The sequence below is a fragment of the Equus asinus genome, chromosome 11 (genome assembly GCF_041296235.1).
Source record: "Equus asinus isolate D_3611 breed Donkey chromosome 11, EquAss-T2T_v2, whole genome shotgun sequence".
NCBI classification, from domain to species: domain Eukaryota; kingdom Metazoa; phylum Chordata; class Mammalia; order Perissodactyla; family Equidae; genus Equus; species Equus asinus.
The window spans coordinates 18,672,505-18,690,978 of record NC_091800.1 but is presented as its reverse complement, the minus strand read 5'-3'; the positions used below and the strand labels follow the sequence as shown (position 1 = coordinate 18,690,978).

Genomic DNA, 18,474 nt, shown 5'->3' with positions numbered 1-18,474 from the left:
AACCACTAGCCATATTCCCATCTGGTGCCACTTGACCAAGGTTATGTCAAGGTTCAATGCTGTGTCAGAGGCCCTTTTCTACATTTGTTAGAGGAACTTCTCTCTGAGTTTATGCCTGTTGCCTTAAGGTAGGCAAAAATTATTCACATGGAAACATATCAAGTAGGCCTTTTCCTGGAAAAACCAGAAGGCTAAGCCATGAGCATCCATGAAGGTGGCATCCACCTAGGTAGGTGTTCAAGGCCTTGGGTAAAACAGAAAGCACTGTTTGTGGCCAGAATCTAATGCGTCTGAGCTAATGTAAGCCTACAGTGCAGGAAATGAAGATTCATCTTCAAGTCATAACTAATCACTATAGTCTCCTTAACATAGAATCATTTTAGATGTCTGTTTCACGGAAGAGGGAAGGATGAAAAGTGACAGGGGAGCTGTGACTCCTTACCAGGATAAGCTATCATAGGAAATGTTTAGATGACTATCTCCGGGAATCAGTGGTGTTTTTGTAAGCAATTTAATTAGTATTCTAAAAGCCACTCAGAGTCAGGTTACAGGCTCTTTGTGAGGTTTATCTCACCATGTTAATTAAGAAACCTGTCAGCAGTTGTCATATTCTCCTGTTCAGGACCATGCAGATATAGAATGGAAATTTGCTCGAACAAAGCTTTGGATGAGTTACTTTGAAGAAGGAGGTACCCTGCCTACTCCCTTCAATGTCATCCCGAGCCCCAAGTCTCTCTGGTACCTGATCAAGTGGATATGGACACATCTGTGCAAGAAAAAAATGAGAAGAAAACCAGAAAGTTTTGGAACAATTGGGGTAAGAACACAGCATGTTAGTATTACTCTTTTTTTTTCAATTGTGTATTTGAATATATTTGTATTCTTTATTGAATATTTTTGGAACTTCAACGTTTTTGTTCTTACTGTTTGCATTTCATGAATGTTTATTGCACATCTCCCATGTCTAAGACACTGTCTGAGTAACTATGACTTTTTCACAAACCCATTTCCTGAGTTGAGGGCAGTCAACTGTTATTTTAATAGTTTAATAATCACATTTTACCCGAGCCTCTCCCAGACTCACCAGTCAAGGCTTGGGGAACCAGCACATTCTCTCTTCATACCTTAATTTCTAGTTCTTTTCGGAATTGTAACTCAGGTTATTGATGGCGTTACTTATTCATTGTCTGTTTCTCTCTGGATTGTAAGGGAAGGGTCTGTTTTGCTCACCTCATATTCTCAGTGCCTAAGATAAGCCCCTGCACAGATATCATGCTTGATAAAAATTTCTCAATTAAATGATTGAATGACTATTATAACTTGAAAATGCTGTGCCATATTCAAGCACAGTGAATTCAGAATATGTTTAACTGCTTAACATTTTGCTTCTACTCTTAAGCATATTAAATGCCAAGAAGTTGTGGTGGTGTTTTTTTTTTTAAAGATGGGCACCTGAGCTAACATCTGTTGCCAATCTTCTTTTTTTCTGCTTTTTTTTCTTCCCCTTCCCTTCTCCTTCTCCCCAAAGCCCCCCAGTACATAGTTGTATATTCTAGTTGTGAGTGCCTCTGGCTGTGTTGTGTGGGACGCTGCCTCAGCGTGGCTTGATGAGTGGTTCCACGTCCGCGCCCAGGATCTGACCCCGCGAAACCCTGGGCCCCCAAAGTTGAGTGCATGGACTTAACCACTTGGCCTCGGGGCCGGCCCCAGAAGTTGTGTTTTAAAAAAAATATTATAACTGCTCAGTATGCTTCCGTCATACTGGAAGATTATACTTCCTTTGGGAATTTCTTTCATATTAGAAAGCAAGAGTTTAAGCAATTCCAGCATAAAATACATGGGCTTAGGACTTTGTTCCAGGCAAACCACTGACATGGGACAAGTCATTCTTCATTTCTTTCTCACTTAATTTCCTAATTTTCTAAGTTCTCACAGTGATGTTTTGGGAATTAATACCCTAATATTCATTAGTTCCTTTGACTTTCTCAGAGAAATTGCTTTGGAAGTGTTCTAATATGTTTTTATATTAGAATCACCTAGTAATAATAGCTATTTAAGGAAAAATTTTGATTTGTTTTTAATTTTATTTAACATATTTTATGACTGCTAGTTATGCCCTAACTTCATCGCCCACCAGGCATTGTCATCCGCATCAAATGGGGCTTTCTCCACTGGAAGTGGCACTTATTTTCCTGTCATCTCAGTAACAGCTCTAATTCTAAAGAGAAATTAACTGGCAAGACAGTATGGCAGACAGGGAGCTGGTTAGGAGAGGCAGTTAGATTCTTTCCCATAAACTATTACCCTGTGAACTTGGAGGACCAAGTTTGGGCATATATCTGATCTTAGAAAGGAAAGTCAAATTGTGATGTCTTACCCTGCAATCCTCATGCTAATTTATAGGCTTTATCATTGACCCTATAGAGTGAAATCATTTTACTCCAAATGTTTGATTTTCCTGTTAAAAATTAAGTTCATATTATTAAAAAAATATGATTGTGAAATAAATGTAATGATTTAGATTTAATGAGCAATTATGGTATATGTTCCACATGCCAGTAACTGAGCTAGAAATTAGGGGATGTGAGGAGGTACAAAAGGCATGGTTTCCATCATTGAGGGTATCATTTCCAATATGTAAGATACAGCTGTGAGAACATATTACTAAAATATATCTTATTTAATGTATTAACATTACAATACAGTCATATACAAGATGCTATGAGAATAGTACAGGAAATAATGTTTTCCTTAAGATAAACAAGGAAAGATTTCAGAGAAGTCAAATTCTGGCTTACTCCTTTCCACATCAAAATATACTTGTCCTTTTCCCCATCTTATTCTTAAATTCATAAGAAATTTAATCAGTTTCTGAAAAGATATTAGCGAATAATACTATCTTATTATGCTGTCTCTCATAGCAGTATTTTGACTTAAAAAGAGTTTCTGGGCCCAAAACTAAAGTCCACACAGAAAATAAATTTGTCTTAATATTTTAGTTTTAGGCAATAGGAGAGGGAATCTTGGGTTTTAAAATGCCACAAAACTTGTAACAAGATATGGGGCCCTGCTCTAATATTTTAAGAGATCCATCTGTTCGGCCACCAAGATAATGGAGAACCACTCTAAGAACGTGACTTCCAACTCTCCCCCCAGACTCCCCAGAATCCTCCCACTGTTGACACATTGTTAGGAATATGTTACCATCATTTCTTAGATAAAAGAGGAACTCAACATTCACTTGGGCTTTCCTATTCAAGTAGTGATTCACATCTTTCAGAGGGAGAGGGTAAAGAGTGTAAGTTAAAGAGCTTTATATATATATATATACTACTGGTCTCCAAAAAACCAAATTTCCTTTTATGTCTTTATCTCTAAATCTGAATATTTTGCTCCAAGCTGATGTACAGTAAGATAATTCACAATTAACTGTGTTGTCAAACCATGCCTTCTCTTAGCCATGTAAATTTTACTAACCTTTGATAATGGACATTTTGGTGCTTGGGGAATTTACGACAAACTAAACAAGTGTTGTGAGTCGTGTCCCTCTTCTCCATGCTCTTCCCACTCTCAATCCTGCCTCTTTTCCAAGAGGCTAAGACTCTGGGCAGCACTAGCCTAATCAAACTCAATGCTCTAAATTTACTCTCTATCTGGACTACATTTCCAGAATGAGAGGCATATAATATTTTGGTTTGCACACTCTTAGTTGAGTTTTATACATTTATGTTTCAGAAGGAAATAAATATCTGAATTATTTGTTATACTATTAGTATTATTTGTAAAGAAAAATATAAGATCAATGAAAAGTAAGAATTTTTTAATATTAATAAAGGAGTTAAAAGAGAAAAAATGTCAAAAAGTAATTGATTTTGTTGTGAATTCATTTCACTTCGGTTGATCCTCCTGATAGTACATTGTGTAGACCTATGAAGACAAAGAGATACACACATTCATTAATTAAGAGGTGACATTGAGGTACCAATCACAATCATTTTGTATAAGTAAGGTGTGGCTTACAATATTGCATTACACTTCAAAGAGATCTTAGAAATCATTTAGCTCAGCCATTTCCTTAAAGAGAGAATTTGTTTACCTTGCTCAGTGTTTCAGGGTCTCTTGGTGACAGAGCTGAGAAGAAAACCTGGGTCTTTTGTTTCCCAATCCAATATGTTTTGTGTTGCCCTCTCTTGTTTCCCTGAAAAGTCTGTTGACCACCCGACAATACCTTCCAACTTGTGTATTCTTCCTTTAATTTTTCTCAACAGCTTTTGCAGATCCTATCACTATTTTTAGCTAGCTCTTAGCCCTTGTTTACAGGCTGGCTTACCTTCTGCACTCATCCCAACTTGTTTACATTTATGCCACATTTCTGAAGCAGAAAATTGAGGCTAAACAGAAGGTAGGGTTTATACATTCTTTGAGGCATTTTCTCTAACCTTCCCACTTGTGATTCACTTACTTACACTTGTCACCCAGCAGCTGCCTGAATGTCATGCTGGTGCTCATTCCCTTCATGTGTTGAGCAGAGCCTGAAGCCAGTGCTCTTGGGGGTTGCCACACTGGCCACTCCCTAGGAGCCCATCACTGGTGGTCTTATCCTGCTATTTATGGCTTCCGAGTAACACTGATACAACTAGCCCTGAAAACTCATTAACTCCTTTTTTTTTTTTAACTCTGCACTTCCTTTTATGGGTGATTAGGAGTTCCTGGTAAATTAACCTTTCATTTGGAATGCTTTATGGGGGAGAAAATGCTTTATTGAAATAAGACCTTTATCATAAGTAGCAAACCCATTATTGAGAAATCGCCTGTCTCTGGGAAATCATGAAAATCCACCAAAGGGGCAACCTATTGAGAGTACAAGAACAAAATAAGAAACATACTGCAGCTTTTGGGTTTGATATTACTTTTTCTCAAAGTTTTTGCTTAACCTCGTTTTATCAGCACTCTTCCTAGTATTAATACCCTGGTTCTCAAACTTTAGTGTGCACTAAAATCATCAGGAATCTTCATTTTAACAAGCATTTCCAGCTTGTAACTTTAAGTAGAAACTCCTATTAAAGAAAACCTGGGTATCTAACTCAGCTTTTTAAACTAACACAAAAGCAACCCTTGTACTTGTTGCTCAAGAGGTCTAGATCATTTAAAGTAAAAGGATACTAACGTAATACTTCCCCAAAGTGTTTAATTACGTGAAACATTTTTAAAGCCATTGATCAGATATATAAATGGAATGCTTAAGTTAGTAGGTCAATATCCTGAACTGAAAAAGACTAGAGCTTTTGGCCAAATCATATAAAAGAGAATTTAACTTCCTTAGTTTTATATTTTCCACTTTCTAGTTTTCTCTTGAGCACATGGTGAGGAAAACATGAAACACCGTCTCTGTTAGGGTCATTTAGCATCCCTCAACTCTGGGACTACAGATGGGACACTCACGCTTGACCTGTTGCCGCAGAAAGAAGCGCAGTTAAGTCACTGTAAGAGAATCCCAAACGGTAACTGGATTAGCACCACATATCATCACTAAAGGAAAAATGCTAATAGGACATGCCTTTCAGACATCATTTTTAGTGATAATTTATCAAAATGTACTGTTCCTTAATCTTCCTGACTTTCAGCAGGCCTACCTACAAATATTACAGATACAACAGTATTCATCCTTGAATCTCTCTCAAGCCTTAATTTACTGCTGGAAGATTTGCTGACATGGCCTTTTAATTAAATTTTCTTTCCCAAGTGGAGATGTAGAGGAATGAATTGCTTGATACTCTTGATATTTCAAGAGTGAGATCCTGAATACTTGGTTTGACAAGGCGACATTCAAGCATTTTATGTCGTTTATTTTTATATGCTTAGGAAGTGTGTTTATAGAGAACAATATGTAAATCCATCTGTAAATGAGCCAAACTACAGTTTTTAAAAAGGGATCACATCCTGGAACAGCCCCTTGCCTTTTTACTTGCTTTTAAAAAGAGAAGAGCACAGCAAGCTTAAGGGATTCACTCAGCAAAGCAAAGAATAAAAGGCATAATTCATGGGCTTAAAACCAGTGATGGACCAAAACTAGAGTGGAAATGAGAGAAATTGGCACTGACAATTGACTGCAGAGAGCCAGCTGCGTGAAGTGAACCTGACATTCCACATAGTGGACCTGGAGAGAACTAGAGATAAAGAGTGAGAAAATGTCACAGCCGATTCCCCAGAGTCCTTCCTTTCAGAGCTGCGAAACCCCTCCTGCTCTAAAACAGCCTGACACTTCCACTGAAATGTGCAGTTACTTCCCAACAGCAGAGGTTTCTCACTAGTTGGTCTTTTCCTTTATCATTACTTCTGTGATCCAAATACTGCCATTGTCTTGTCCTAACAAGTCAGGAGGAACCTGCAAACTGAGAGTTATGCTAATGTGGCACACAGATGTGCCCTGGGCATCCATGTTAAAAGCCACTCTGTCTAGGAACATTCTGCCCACAGTGCTAGACTTCTGATATAATTGACAAAGAAAACTGGCAACTTAAAGTGCACATCTTCCTCCAAAATATTTTTCCTAGACACCAAATTAAGGAGGGAAGTTCTTTGATTGGTCATGTGGTCCATTTTTCCTGTCTTAAACATAACTGACAATCAATCTAATTTTTTTAAAAAAACACAACTCCACAAATTTCTCACTGACATCATAAATGTGAACTCATTCACGGAGAAATTCCTTATTCCTAACCTAGTTCTGCCATGCTATAATTCTATCTAATTTATTATGTTTTAGTAAAGATAGAGAACACCTGGTCATTGCAGATTATCAATCAAAGGTTAACATGTGAGTGGCTTGAACAGATTTAATACCCCTTACCCACGTAGGTATTTTCTTAATGAAATGTCTTTATTATGTTACTTTTATAAACACAAATTTCTCAATTCTGTTCTTGGTCATTTCTAGTGATACTTATAAGATATAATGCTTCCCTTATGATACTAAATCCCTTTCAAGCTCAGCTGATCTTTACCCAATGAAAGGGTTGCCAACATGCTAGGTACTGTTGATGGCATTTCTATTGTATAACATTCAATGATGTCACCAACTGTCAAAAATTATCATTATGTTAACTGCAAAGACTACATATATTATATGTTGAATGTGTCTCCCTGAAAAAAGATATTTTGAAACCCTAATCCCCAGTACCACACAATGTGACCTTCTTTGGAAATAGAGTCATTGCAGACGCCATTAGTTAAGATGAGGTCATATTGGAGTAGAATCCTTATAAAAACATGACCATGTGAAGACACAGAGAAACAGGCAGAACACTACGTGAAGATGGAACCAGAGATTGGAATTATGCAGCCATAAACTAAGAAACACCAAGGATTGACAGCCACCACCAGAAGCTAGGAAGAGGAAAAGATGGATTCTACCCTGAGTCTCAGCGGTAACAGGTCCCTGCCAACATCTTGATTTGAGACATCTTACCTCCAGAAGTGTGAAACAATAAATATCCATTGTTTTAAGCCACCCAGTTTGTGGTACTTTGTATAGGAGCCCTAGGAAACAACCATAACATCTAGCGTGCATTTTATGGTGAATTTTTATTTAAATAAATGTGAATCCAGCATGGTAAGGATATTGATCCTCAAATTCAGATGTGTTGGGAGAGAGAGGAAAAGTCAGAGAATACAGGGCAGATGTGTTCACATGTCTCTTAGTGTCTACTTGAGAGAAAGAGCAATGAGTAAAGAGTGAGTTCTAGCCTGGGATTCTAGAACCAGCCTGTCCTGAGAACACTGTGGCATTTTACTCATTCAACTCTGTGGGCCTCGGTTTCCTCAAAAATGAGACTGGACAAGCTCCTCGGTTCTAATAAACAGTATGTTTGTTCTTAATGCCTACATGTCAGTTGTCATTTATTGAAATTTAAAACCCCATCTGATTTTTCTTAACCTTTAATAGATCCTAGGAAGTTAGGGAATTAAATTTTAGTGTTAGCCTAAGAAAGCTAATTTAAAAAGAAAGAGGGTCATTTTATGCATTCCTAATAGACATACTCACAATTTGTCAATGATTTTACTGTATGTGATAGTTTTCCTTTGTAAATGCTGAGAAATGTGGATTTTTTAACTGTATCCACCATTGCATTGATGCATATAATCCTCAAGTCTTCTTTTGTCCTAGCCTTCCCCAAAGATTTAAAATAGACAGTGGCATTTCTACCTCAGTGTCCTCTGTTAGTATCTCCAAAATTGAGTTCTTTATTATTGTTTAATAGCACCAACATCTCAGCAGCCAGGCTAGACATCTTTGTCTTCATGCTCCCACACCAACTGCCAAGCCCGCTTGCTTCTGTTCCCCCTCAGCATTCCCTGTCCCTTGAGATTCTTCCTGTCCCTTCCTTTCCATTCACACTGCTACCGTTTTAGCTCACACTCACTGTGCCCTTCAGTTACACTCTGGCAGTAGCATCCCAACTAACCTCTTCATCTAGTGATTCTCTCACACATACCTTTCCTACCTAATGCTGCTTACAGATGACTATCACAGAAGTTAAATTTTCACCACGTGTCACTCGACTAGTCAGAAACCCCAGGTGCCTACTAACCACTAAATTCACTGTGTCATCTAAGATTTTACATAAAGAACCCATGCTAACTTTCCTACGTGATCTAATCCATGTATTCCTATTATTAGAGCACATCGTAACTGCGCTGGTGTAAGTTGCCATAATATGTCTCTCACCTTCTAGCACTAACATATTTGCTCATCCTAGTCCCATCTTCTAGAACACCTGTGCCTCTCTTCCTGTCAAACCCTCTGATTCTTTCATGTCCAATCTAAAATCGCATTCCCTGTTTGACGGCTGCTACTGATTCTTTCCTTAGCCCAATACTACTTCTTCCTTCCCTGTACTCAAATAACATTCCTACAGCACGCCCCATGTTTTCTCTCTTCTTTCTTTACCTTCATCTGTAGTCATATGTGTTCTTGGTATTTCACCTAATAGACTATAAGCCACTTAAGGGCAAAAAAAAAAATATTCATCTTTGGCTTCTTGTATCCCACTGCCATGAACATACAGTCGCTTAATAAATATATCTTAAATCAGCCCTATGAGCTAAGAGCCGTGATATAGAAACCCACAAAGGAAAATTCACAGAAGTCATAACAAAAATCCAAGATAATGCAGAGATGTTCATAAAACTTTTGGGACCTCCTAAAATATGACTGACCAGCACTACTCACTCATTAGATTGGCCAAAATCCAGAACACTGACAACACCAAATGCTTGCAAGAATGTAAAGCAACAGGAACTCTCATTCATAGCTGGTGGGAATGCAAAATGATACAACTACTTGGAAGACAGTCTGATGGTTTCTTACAAAATTAAACAAACTTTTACCATACGATCCAGTTATCGCACTCCTGGGTATTTACCCAAAAGAGCTGAAAACTTATGTCCACACAAAACACTGCACATGTATGTTTATAACAGCTTTATTGAGAATTGCCAAAAATTGGAAGCAACTAAGGCATCCTTCAGTAGGTGAATGATAAATAAACTGTGATTCATCCAGACAACGGAATATTATTCATCACTAAAAATAAATAAGCTATCAAGGCATGAAAAGACAAGGAGGAAACTTAAATGCATATTGCTAAGTGAAAGAAGCCAATCTGAAAAGGCTGCATTCTATATCATTCCAACCCTATGACATTCTGGAAAAGGCGAAATTATGGAGACAGTAAAAGATCACTGGTTGCCAGAGGTTGAGGTAGGGATGGGGGAGTAAAGGAGAGATGAGTGGACAGAGAACAGAGCATTTGTAGGACACTGGAAATACTGTGTATCATATCATAATGATGGATACATATCATTATATATTTGTCCAATCCCATAGAATGTACAACGCCAAGAGTGAACTATTATTGTAAACTATGAACTTTGGGTGATTATGATGTGTCAGTGTAGGTTCATCAGTTGTAACAAATGTACCACTCTGGTTGGGAGCAATGATAATGGGGGAAGCTATGCATGTGCAGGGTAGGGGGTATATGGGAATTCTCTGTACCTTCCTCTTAATTTTGCTGTGAACCTTAAGTTGCTCTAAAAAAATAAAGCTTTAATAAAACAATCACTGTCTACAGAATTTGTTACATTTATCTATATTTACTAGAACCATCCCCTCACACTATTAGTTAAACACAAATTTCTTACTTCCAAGCCTCTATTGCCTAGGCTAAAAGTATCCAATTCTTCAGCTAAAGAAAACACTCTCTGCGAGCAGGAAATGCAAGGCAAATCACGCAAAGAGAGACAATTACATCCAAGTACAACCCTTTTACTTCCCCAGAGGTAATCCTGATACGTGTCAAACTATCCACAAGTTTTGTGACTTAATAAGTTTTTTATAAAAAACTGTGTTAAATCATATTGTTATCAGAAAGGAAAAAATAGAAAGAGGATGAGAACTAACATTAGTTAATGGTAGATGCCTTGAATCTCTTATCTCCTTTAATCTTCAAAATCACTCAGTGAGTTTATCTTTACCTTGCAAAATAAAAACCAGGGGAAGAGACAGGGTCTCAGAGATAAATTCTTTGTTCAGTTTCAGTCAATTTCAAATCCTGATGTTAATCTTAAATTCATGTTCTTGACACCACACTACACTGCCTCCCAGGCAGTGAGAAAGTAGAAACAGTTAGGCATAATATCAATGGTCAATAACACAAGAATCAATTCCACGGTGCTAACCAGGGGAGGAGAGAGTAAGTGGACATGAGGGGTATCTGAGCTGCATAATTTAGCTGTTATCACTCGGTGAATTCATTCCATTCATTTTTGTATTCAGTATTTAGAATACGGTTAACTTCATCCATTCTTATTTTCCTAGCATGGTGAAATTTAGTTAGCTGATATAATCTCACAAGACTAAAAATAGCTTTGTAGTATTACTATGTAGGTGTGGGAAAAAATTGGCAAAAAACAACTAACTATATTATCTTAGCCTTAAACCTGGGCTACAGATATTGAACAACTCCTGAAAGTTACCACAGTGAACTTTTTCTATGTTCTGTTTCTGCCACATTATTTTGCTTTTTTAAAAATTTTTATTAAAATGTTGAAATTTGTATATGAGTTCAGTTCTGCTGAAGGAAAGGCAGTTCATGCTCTTTTTAATACTAAAAGGCATCACTTTTCACTTATTACTTTCAATAATTTTCACTTATTACTCATAATTTTCTGATTCTGTCATCCTTAGTTTTAGTTTTGCATTAAGGAAATTTAAAGTGAAATCATGACTTCAAGCTGTTCTCTACTGACTATTTTTTATTGGCTTTTTAAAGACTAAAACATAACAGAAAAATGCTCTAGGACACCAAAATAATAAAAATTGAGTCTACTAAATTCTATATTAAATTCAAAGTTTCTATCTACTTAAATCATAGAATAGGGATCTACTGTACAATATTTATAGTGAGCGTGTTAAAGTCGGTATACAGCTTGTTTCAGTTTTTATGTTCACTTGAAGTAAATTTAAGGGCATCTAAAAGGTTTTTTTTTCCTTCCAGAAGTGCTATTTATCACGGATTTCAGCTGAGCTGTGTCTCAATAGGAGTCACATACCTCCATCTGGTGGCCCACTCTGAAATTCCCATGCTATATTTTTTTCAAGATGTTGTAATTTTGTATTGTTTCAAATTTACCAGTCTTAATACCATAATCATATTGAAAATTTGTTTCTTAAGATTCATGCAGAAAATGAATGCTATTCAAATCATTAGTGGCTTTGGGGAAGCTAGGCATTGTCTCATCTGTTTCTGGCAGTCACTACTAATCATGAAACACAAATCCATTCTCATGGTCAGCAAAAATGCCATTGTCCCCTATTCTCCTAAAGAGAAGAAAGAGTTTCTTTTGAATTGTTTGATTTTTTTTCTAATATCATTTCACAGAGATGTATGCAGTTATAACTCTCAAAATTCCATTTCATCAGCCTAGATTAAGTATTTAGTAAGGAACAAGATCAAAAGACTTATTTAAACTTCAGATATGTTATCTTTTTTGCTTTCTCGTAATTTACCAATTCAATCCTTTATTACAGAAATATTTTTATTTTAGATTATTTTGGCCAGTTTTCTTCCTTAAGAATCAAAACTGATATTTATTCAATATGCATAAAATTGGGATTATAATAGCTTTTTTCCTAGTATCTTTAGAATACTTGTGAAATCTGCACATACACAATTTTAGTATTTATTATTTAACTTAACTTATAATGGAATTTTTCTAATCATTAAACATCTTCTCTCTCCCTTCTGCACTCTGAAGTCACTGCTCTGTGCTAATCCTAGTTCTGATCCCAAACCATTCTGATCTCTTCAAAATGAGCCGGAATTCACATTTATTTTAAAAAATGATAAATTAATGAACCCTATGTTTGAACAGAATCTTTTATTTTATTTTTTTGTTAAATTCAACCATCTAATTAAAACAGCAACCCTCTCTAATGTACATCTGATTGAATTCAGTGTTGGGGAGTTTATTGTCTAACAATGTTCCTGATTTCGTGTTGCATATCGTGGTTAAATTCTTGATGTTGCTCTGTTGACATTTAGACCTTCCTATTGTTATAATGCTAGCTTTTCACTCTATCGAATTATTTCTACTTGATATTTCTTTTAATTTTTATTTGATATGTCCTGTCTGTGTCTCTTAGCATCATTTCAACTGATTTGGGGTACGTATTCACTACGATAACCCAATTCTCCATCCCATTATATTAGAAAAATGCCAGTTCCACCATTGTTAACTAATTCTATGTATTAAATGCCATAGGATTATAACCTTGCACTTTGTTGTTTTGGCTCCTTATCTTTCAATTCACGTGAAGCACTCTTTAGCTATTATCCATTGTCTAGTAAAATTCTCTCTTTGGAGAAATGAGGGGAAAAAATTTTTGACTAAAAAAAAATGAATTATTTTCCAGAATGTTAATGTATCAATATAACCAAAAAGTATATGTCCTCGTTCCTTTTCAGAGACGAGCTGCTGATAATTTAAGAAGACATCACCAATATCAAGTAAGTTACTCTTGTATTATATCTTGAAATTTACACTAAAATAAAGTACAATCTCCTCTTCAGAACTGACTCAAGAAAGCAAGCATATTTATGCATTGAATATCCATTCTGTTGTTTTAAAATGCCTCAGGAAGTTATGAGGAATCTGGTGAAGCGGTACGTGGCTGCCATGATCAGAGATGCCAAGACTGAAGAAGGTCTGACGGAAGAGAACTTTAAGGTAAGCATTTTCATCTTCACCATCATCACTGAAAGGCAGATTCTGCAGAGCGTGGAACCAGGCACAGCACATTTAAAATCAGAGCTGGAAACAGCCCTGTGTTCCAGTAAGACCGGATGTCTTCTGATTTTAAATTAAAGTCCTATTGAATTATCAAAATAAAAACAAGTGGAGAAATTTCTCCTCAAAATACATTGTTTCCAAACATACTTAATCTGAAATGTCAAGGGACTTATTTGGAGGCAGAGAAATCCTAGTGCCCAGTGGCATTTGACTTGCTGATCCCAGCAACACTCTACCGAGACAGCTTTAGTTTTTGAAATTTCAGTCTGATTTCTAAACTTAAGTTAGTTTAGTTCCAACACCCTGAAAATAACAACAAAACCTTTTTTGTGTTCTACACTGCTTTGGTAGCGGAAATTCAAGGTTTGAGCTTAACTATGACTTATAAACTCAGTCTTTCCCCCTGAGGATTTTCTTTAATTCCATCAGGGGAGATGAGTGGAATACATGAAATATGTATATGCTCATATCATGTGTATGAAATACTTTTGTTATTCTGCATCAGTTTGTAGAGATTTTTGAAGAATGATTAAAGTCAATAAGATCTTATAGGCAAAAACAAACAAATAAAATACCCAAAGAGGACCTTTAACAGAGAAAAGCAGCAGGTTTGATAAAAAGAATAAAGATAAGCAGTGAGTTAGGTAGAGGAGAGAAACTGCAAAACAAAGCACAGATTGAAAGTTGGCTAGGGTCCAAAATGTTCTTTGCAGTCACAGCAATCCAAATTTTGAAGTTAAATGGTTCACGGTGTTTGGGAAGATAGGTTGGAGGAAGGAGACCACCACAAAGGCTTCCATCAGGTTAGGACTGAGAATTCCATTGTCCAGAAAGATGAGAAAAGGATGAATATAAGACACGCTGTCTGATCTGAAGCAATGGGCAGGATTTAGCGGTTGACCCAGGTGTTGGGTAAAATCAACTCCAAGGCAGTAAACAGTTGAAAGTCACTGCCAACTCTTGGAAGACTAGACTCCACTTTATTTTTTTAAATATCCTTTTGGGCAGCAAAACTGTGACAATATTAAAAATCTTTAAAAAATGCATCTCTGAGAGAGTATGAAGTGACTGGAAAGCAGATGTATATTTTAGAGAAGAAGTATTTGAAACTCTTTTCTCCCGAAAACCCAATATACTTGACTACATAGTGGTGGAAAAGAAAATTCTTTTCGTTTCTTTTTACATCAAAGTTAGGAAATCCGCCTGTTCCTCCAGAACTCCAACAGCGAAATTAGTAGACATCAAAATGACACAAGTGCCGGTGAGAAAACGCAATTCTTAATGGAACCACAGCAGAATGGAAGCTTAGCTCTTAAAATAGGTCAGACTCATCTATGAAATAAGCAAACGATGTTGATTTAAGTCATAAAACTAATTTTATCATTTTAAACTTCACCTAGGAACTAAAGCAAGACATTTCTAGTTTCCGCTTCGAAGTCCTGGGGTTACTAAGAGGAAGTAAACTATGTACGGTGCAATCCGCTCACGCCGCGACGGAGTCTTCCAACTCAGCTGACTCCGATGAAAAGAGCGATAACGAAGGAAGCAGCAGGCACAAGAAAAAGAACTTCAGCCTTTTCGATTTAACCACCCTGATTCATCCGAGATCGGCAGCAATTGCCTCTGAAAGACACAACATAAGCAATGGCTCCGCCCTGGTGGTGCAGGAGCCCCCGAGGGAGAAGCAGAGAAAAGTGAATTTCGTGACTGATATCAAAAACTTTGGGTTATTTCACAGACGATCAAAACACAACGCTGCTGAGCAAAATGCAAACCAAATCTTCTCTGTTTCAGAAGAGATGGCTCGTCGACAGGCTGAAGGACCACTGGAGAGAAATATTCAACTGGAATCCCGAGGCTTAGCTTCACGGAGTGACTTGAACATCCCCGGCCTCAGTGAACAATGTATATTAGTAAACCATCGAGAAAGGAACACAGACACCCTCGGTTTACAGGTAGGCAAGAGAGTGTGTCCGTTCAAGTCAGAGAAAGTGGTCGTGGAAGACACCGTTCCAATAATACCAAAGGAGAAGCGCGGGAAGGAAGAGGACTGTAGCGTAGACTATGACGTAAACCTCACTGACACAGTCACCCACGAGGACTATGTGACAACAAGATTGTGATACTTGAAGGAGGAAGTGTATATCCTGCATACACGTATTTTCCGTAGTGGTCTGGGTGGGGGGAGATGTTTAAAAGTGAATTAGCAAATGCTAACGTACACTTTATAGCATTTATTAACTGTGGCATATTAATGTGTAACAAGTTTAATTAAGGCAAAGGCTATCAAAAACCTTTGTTTTGTAGCCTGCTTTTGCTTTCACAATTTGTTTTACAATTTTTTTGTTAATAAATAAACGCACCTTGTATTCTTGTACTGTTGCAATAACCCACAGGAAATTTTTAGCTATCTTTTTCAATGAAAACAAATGCAATTTATTTCATGTGGTAGTTGACTCCTACAATAGATATTTTTATATGCATAAAACAACGTAGCTGAAATATTAGAGCTTTTCATAATTTTTTAGGGTCTCTAGAGATGGTTACTTACCAAGGACTTTTCACCCAGCCCTACAATTTGGCTTTAAAACACAAATAATATCAAATTATTTCTCAAGAACATGTAAATAATTATAGTACACAATTAAAGCAAGCAAGCCTGGTTCTCATGGAGTCATGATCAAACTCTCTGTTAAAATGAAAATCAGGTATACTTCATGGAATTTTAGGTCGCCCAGTTTTCCTTTCAGTAAGTAAAAAAAACTGTTGGTCTTAATGTAGATGATTGATGATTTTTAATGAGATTTTGTCAGAAAAAAGGTTGTATCTCAAGCTTAAAAAAACCAATTACCTTTTTCAGGTTTAACTGCTAATCAGTGTAAATATGAGTCTTTATGAATAACTTGAATTTCAAAAATATGGCAGAAGTTCTCAGTGATAGAAATGAACAATGATAGATTAAAATAGTTTAAGCACCTTAAACAAAGCAAGATGATTGCCTACTCATAATATACAGATGAAAATGAACTCACTCTGACAATCCAAATCTAAGCAAAGTTAAATTCTGTTTTCAATCAGTGCAGTATTGTTGTCAATTCAAAAGAAGTACAAAAATCTAGAAGTTTCTTCTTCTTTCCCTTAGTGACTGGTATATATTTCTTTAAAATTAAAATCACTCAAAGATCATTATTAATTTTAGCAGTGGATATAGACACATAGTTTTCTCCACAGGGTCAACATTCTTAATTACTTGTTTCTGCTATTGTTTCCAAGGTAATTTAGCTTATATTACACTCATTCACCAAACTCCCAAAAGGGAAAGTGTTTTCACCAGATACGAAAAAAGGTACTGGCAACTTTGTAAAGTGTAAATTATGTAACCTGTGTCTATTTAAGCCACTATGGAAATAGAAGTTTCTTCATCACAGGCAATTAGCATTTATTTCAAATCAATAGAAAAATGCTGAATTCATTTTACTTCAAAAATTACTTCCATGAACTAGAGAAATTGTATATGATTTCGCATTGACTCGAAACTGCATAGTTTTACAAAACCCAGTTTTGGATTGCCATACATCAAAAATAAGGAATAACAGTAATAACAGCATCAGCCACTGTTCTATATGCCACACATGTATTAATATATAGGTACTGTTCATACACACTCTCTGAAGGAGCTACTGTTCTTATCCCCACTTTATAGATGAGGAAACTATGGCAAGCACTGGCTCAGCAAAGGTTCACAGCTAGTGGCGGAGCTATGCCGTGTCCATCAGGGCCAGGCCCTTAACCACTGTACCCCACTGCCTCTCTGACACCAACAGACCGAGCGAAGAAGTGTGTGTATAGAGGGGTTACTATTGCCACTTCAGAAACGCCATATTTTGAGAGACAATGAGTTTGGTAAACTCCGTAAATTTGTGTCTCTTCTTGCAAAGCAAGAGGAATGTGTAAAATTAAAGATATATTAGATTCTTTAGATTCAATTATGTTATAGAAGTTAGAAGATTTTAAAAAGCATATTTGGTATGGGATGTTAGAATTCAACTGGAAATATTAGATTTTAGTTTTCAGGAAAGCCAGAGGCACTGAGTACTGCTCCCTCCTAAATCTGGCTTTGGCCTAGGCTATTAGGAATGAATGAGCTGGAGAGGTTTGCAGAAACACAGTAAGCCTAATGAATATTCTAATTACTTCAAGCACATCTTTATCTCAGGTATGTTAGGACTCAGTAAGCCCTGAGGATGGTGAAATATCCAATTGTTCTAAGTTAGACATACGGCAGTAGGGAAATTGTAGGCCTATTCTCAAACTTGCAGTATTTTCCAATGATTCTTCTTTTGCCCCTTCTGTTTTTGTCTTTGTGTTTCTTTCCAAAGTAAAGATGATATACATCATCATTATACATGCGCTACCGAAATTTAATTTCAAATTACCTCTATTCCTTCAAATAATACCAACAACAATAAATGCAACAATAACAAAAATTTTTCCCGGTAATTTATTTATATCAGGAATAGGGTGCTGATATTTTATTGGTGAACATGGTGATAATAGAGAGATATTCTTGGAGCCAGTAACACTGCTTTTCAGTGTTCTGGAAATGATGGTTTCTAACAACCCTCAGATGTCACTGACAGATGCATTTATGAGTTTAAACAAAGTATTGCATATTGTCAGTACCAGATATCCTAGAATTGGGTATTATTCTAAATACGTAGGGATATTAGGTAGCATTAATGAAGACGAACAGTAGAAAAGAATAAGGAAACATAAAACAACAGCAGGATTGCAAATAAAGGGATTATGTTTTTGAGGTCTTTCAGTGAGTAATTTGGGGTTTCTTTTCATTTCTATCTCTATCAACAGAAATTCCTAAACACCAAAGAGGTTTGACATCACACTTTCATTTGCATAAATAACGTTTTTTGTGTGTTTCATGCCCTTTTGATCTTGCCGCTGCTCAACTGTATTTATTTATTTATTTTTGACCAGGGTTGGGTGGAAGAATGTCTAGAAAATCCAGTTTAACTTTAATGGAATTAAGTTAAATTTCACAGCACTTCATTTATCATAGACATGTCTTTGCAAAACCCATTTACAAGAAAGAACGCTGTA

At 36.5% G+C, this 18,474-nt stretch overlaps 1 protein-coding gene across 10 annotated transcripts in view; it reads left to right on the top strand.

Moving 5' to 3' along the window:
- TRPC4 (transient receptor potential cation channel subfamily C member 4) overlaps positions 1-17,843 on the top strand; it is a 210,748-nt gene extending 192,905 nt beyond the window's left edge. For 6 of the 10 annotated variants that reach the window (XM_070520570.1, XM_070520568.1, XM_070520573.1 and 3 more), the window contains 4 exons: positions 623-832; positions 13,032-13,073; positions 13,204-13,293; positions 14,757-17,843. In XM_070520570.1, coding sequence (XP_070376671.1) covers positions 623-832; positions 13,032-13,073; positions 13,204-13,293; positions 14,757-15,479 — 1,065 coding nt within the window. In that variant the 3' untranslated portion in view covers positions 15,480-17,843. The remainder of the gene's footprint in view (positions 1-622; positions 833-13,031; positions 13,074-13,203; positions 13,294-14,756) is intronic. The other 4 variants (XM_070520575.1, XM_070520571.1, XM_070520574.1 and 1 more) reach the window with 1 other exon arrangement.
- Positions 17,844-18,474: the final 631 nt, after the last annotated feature.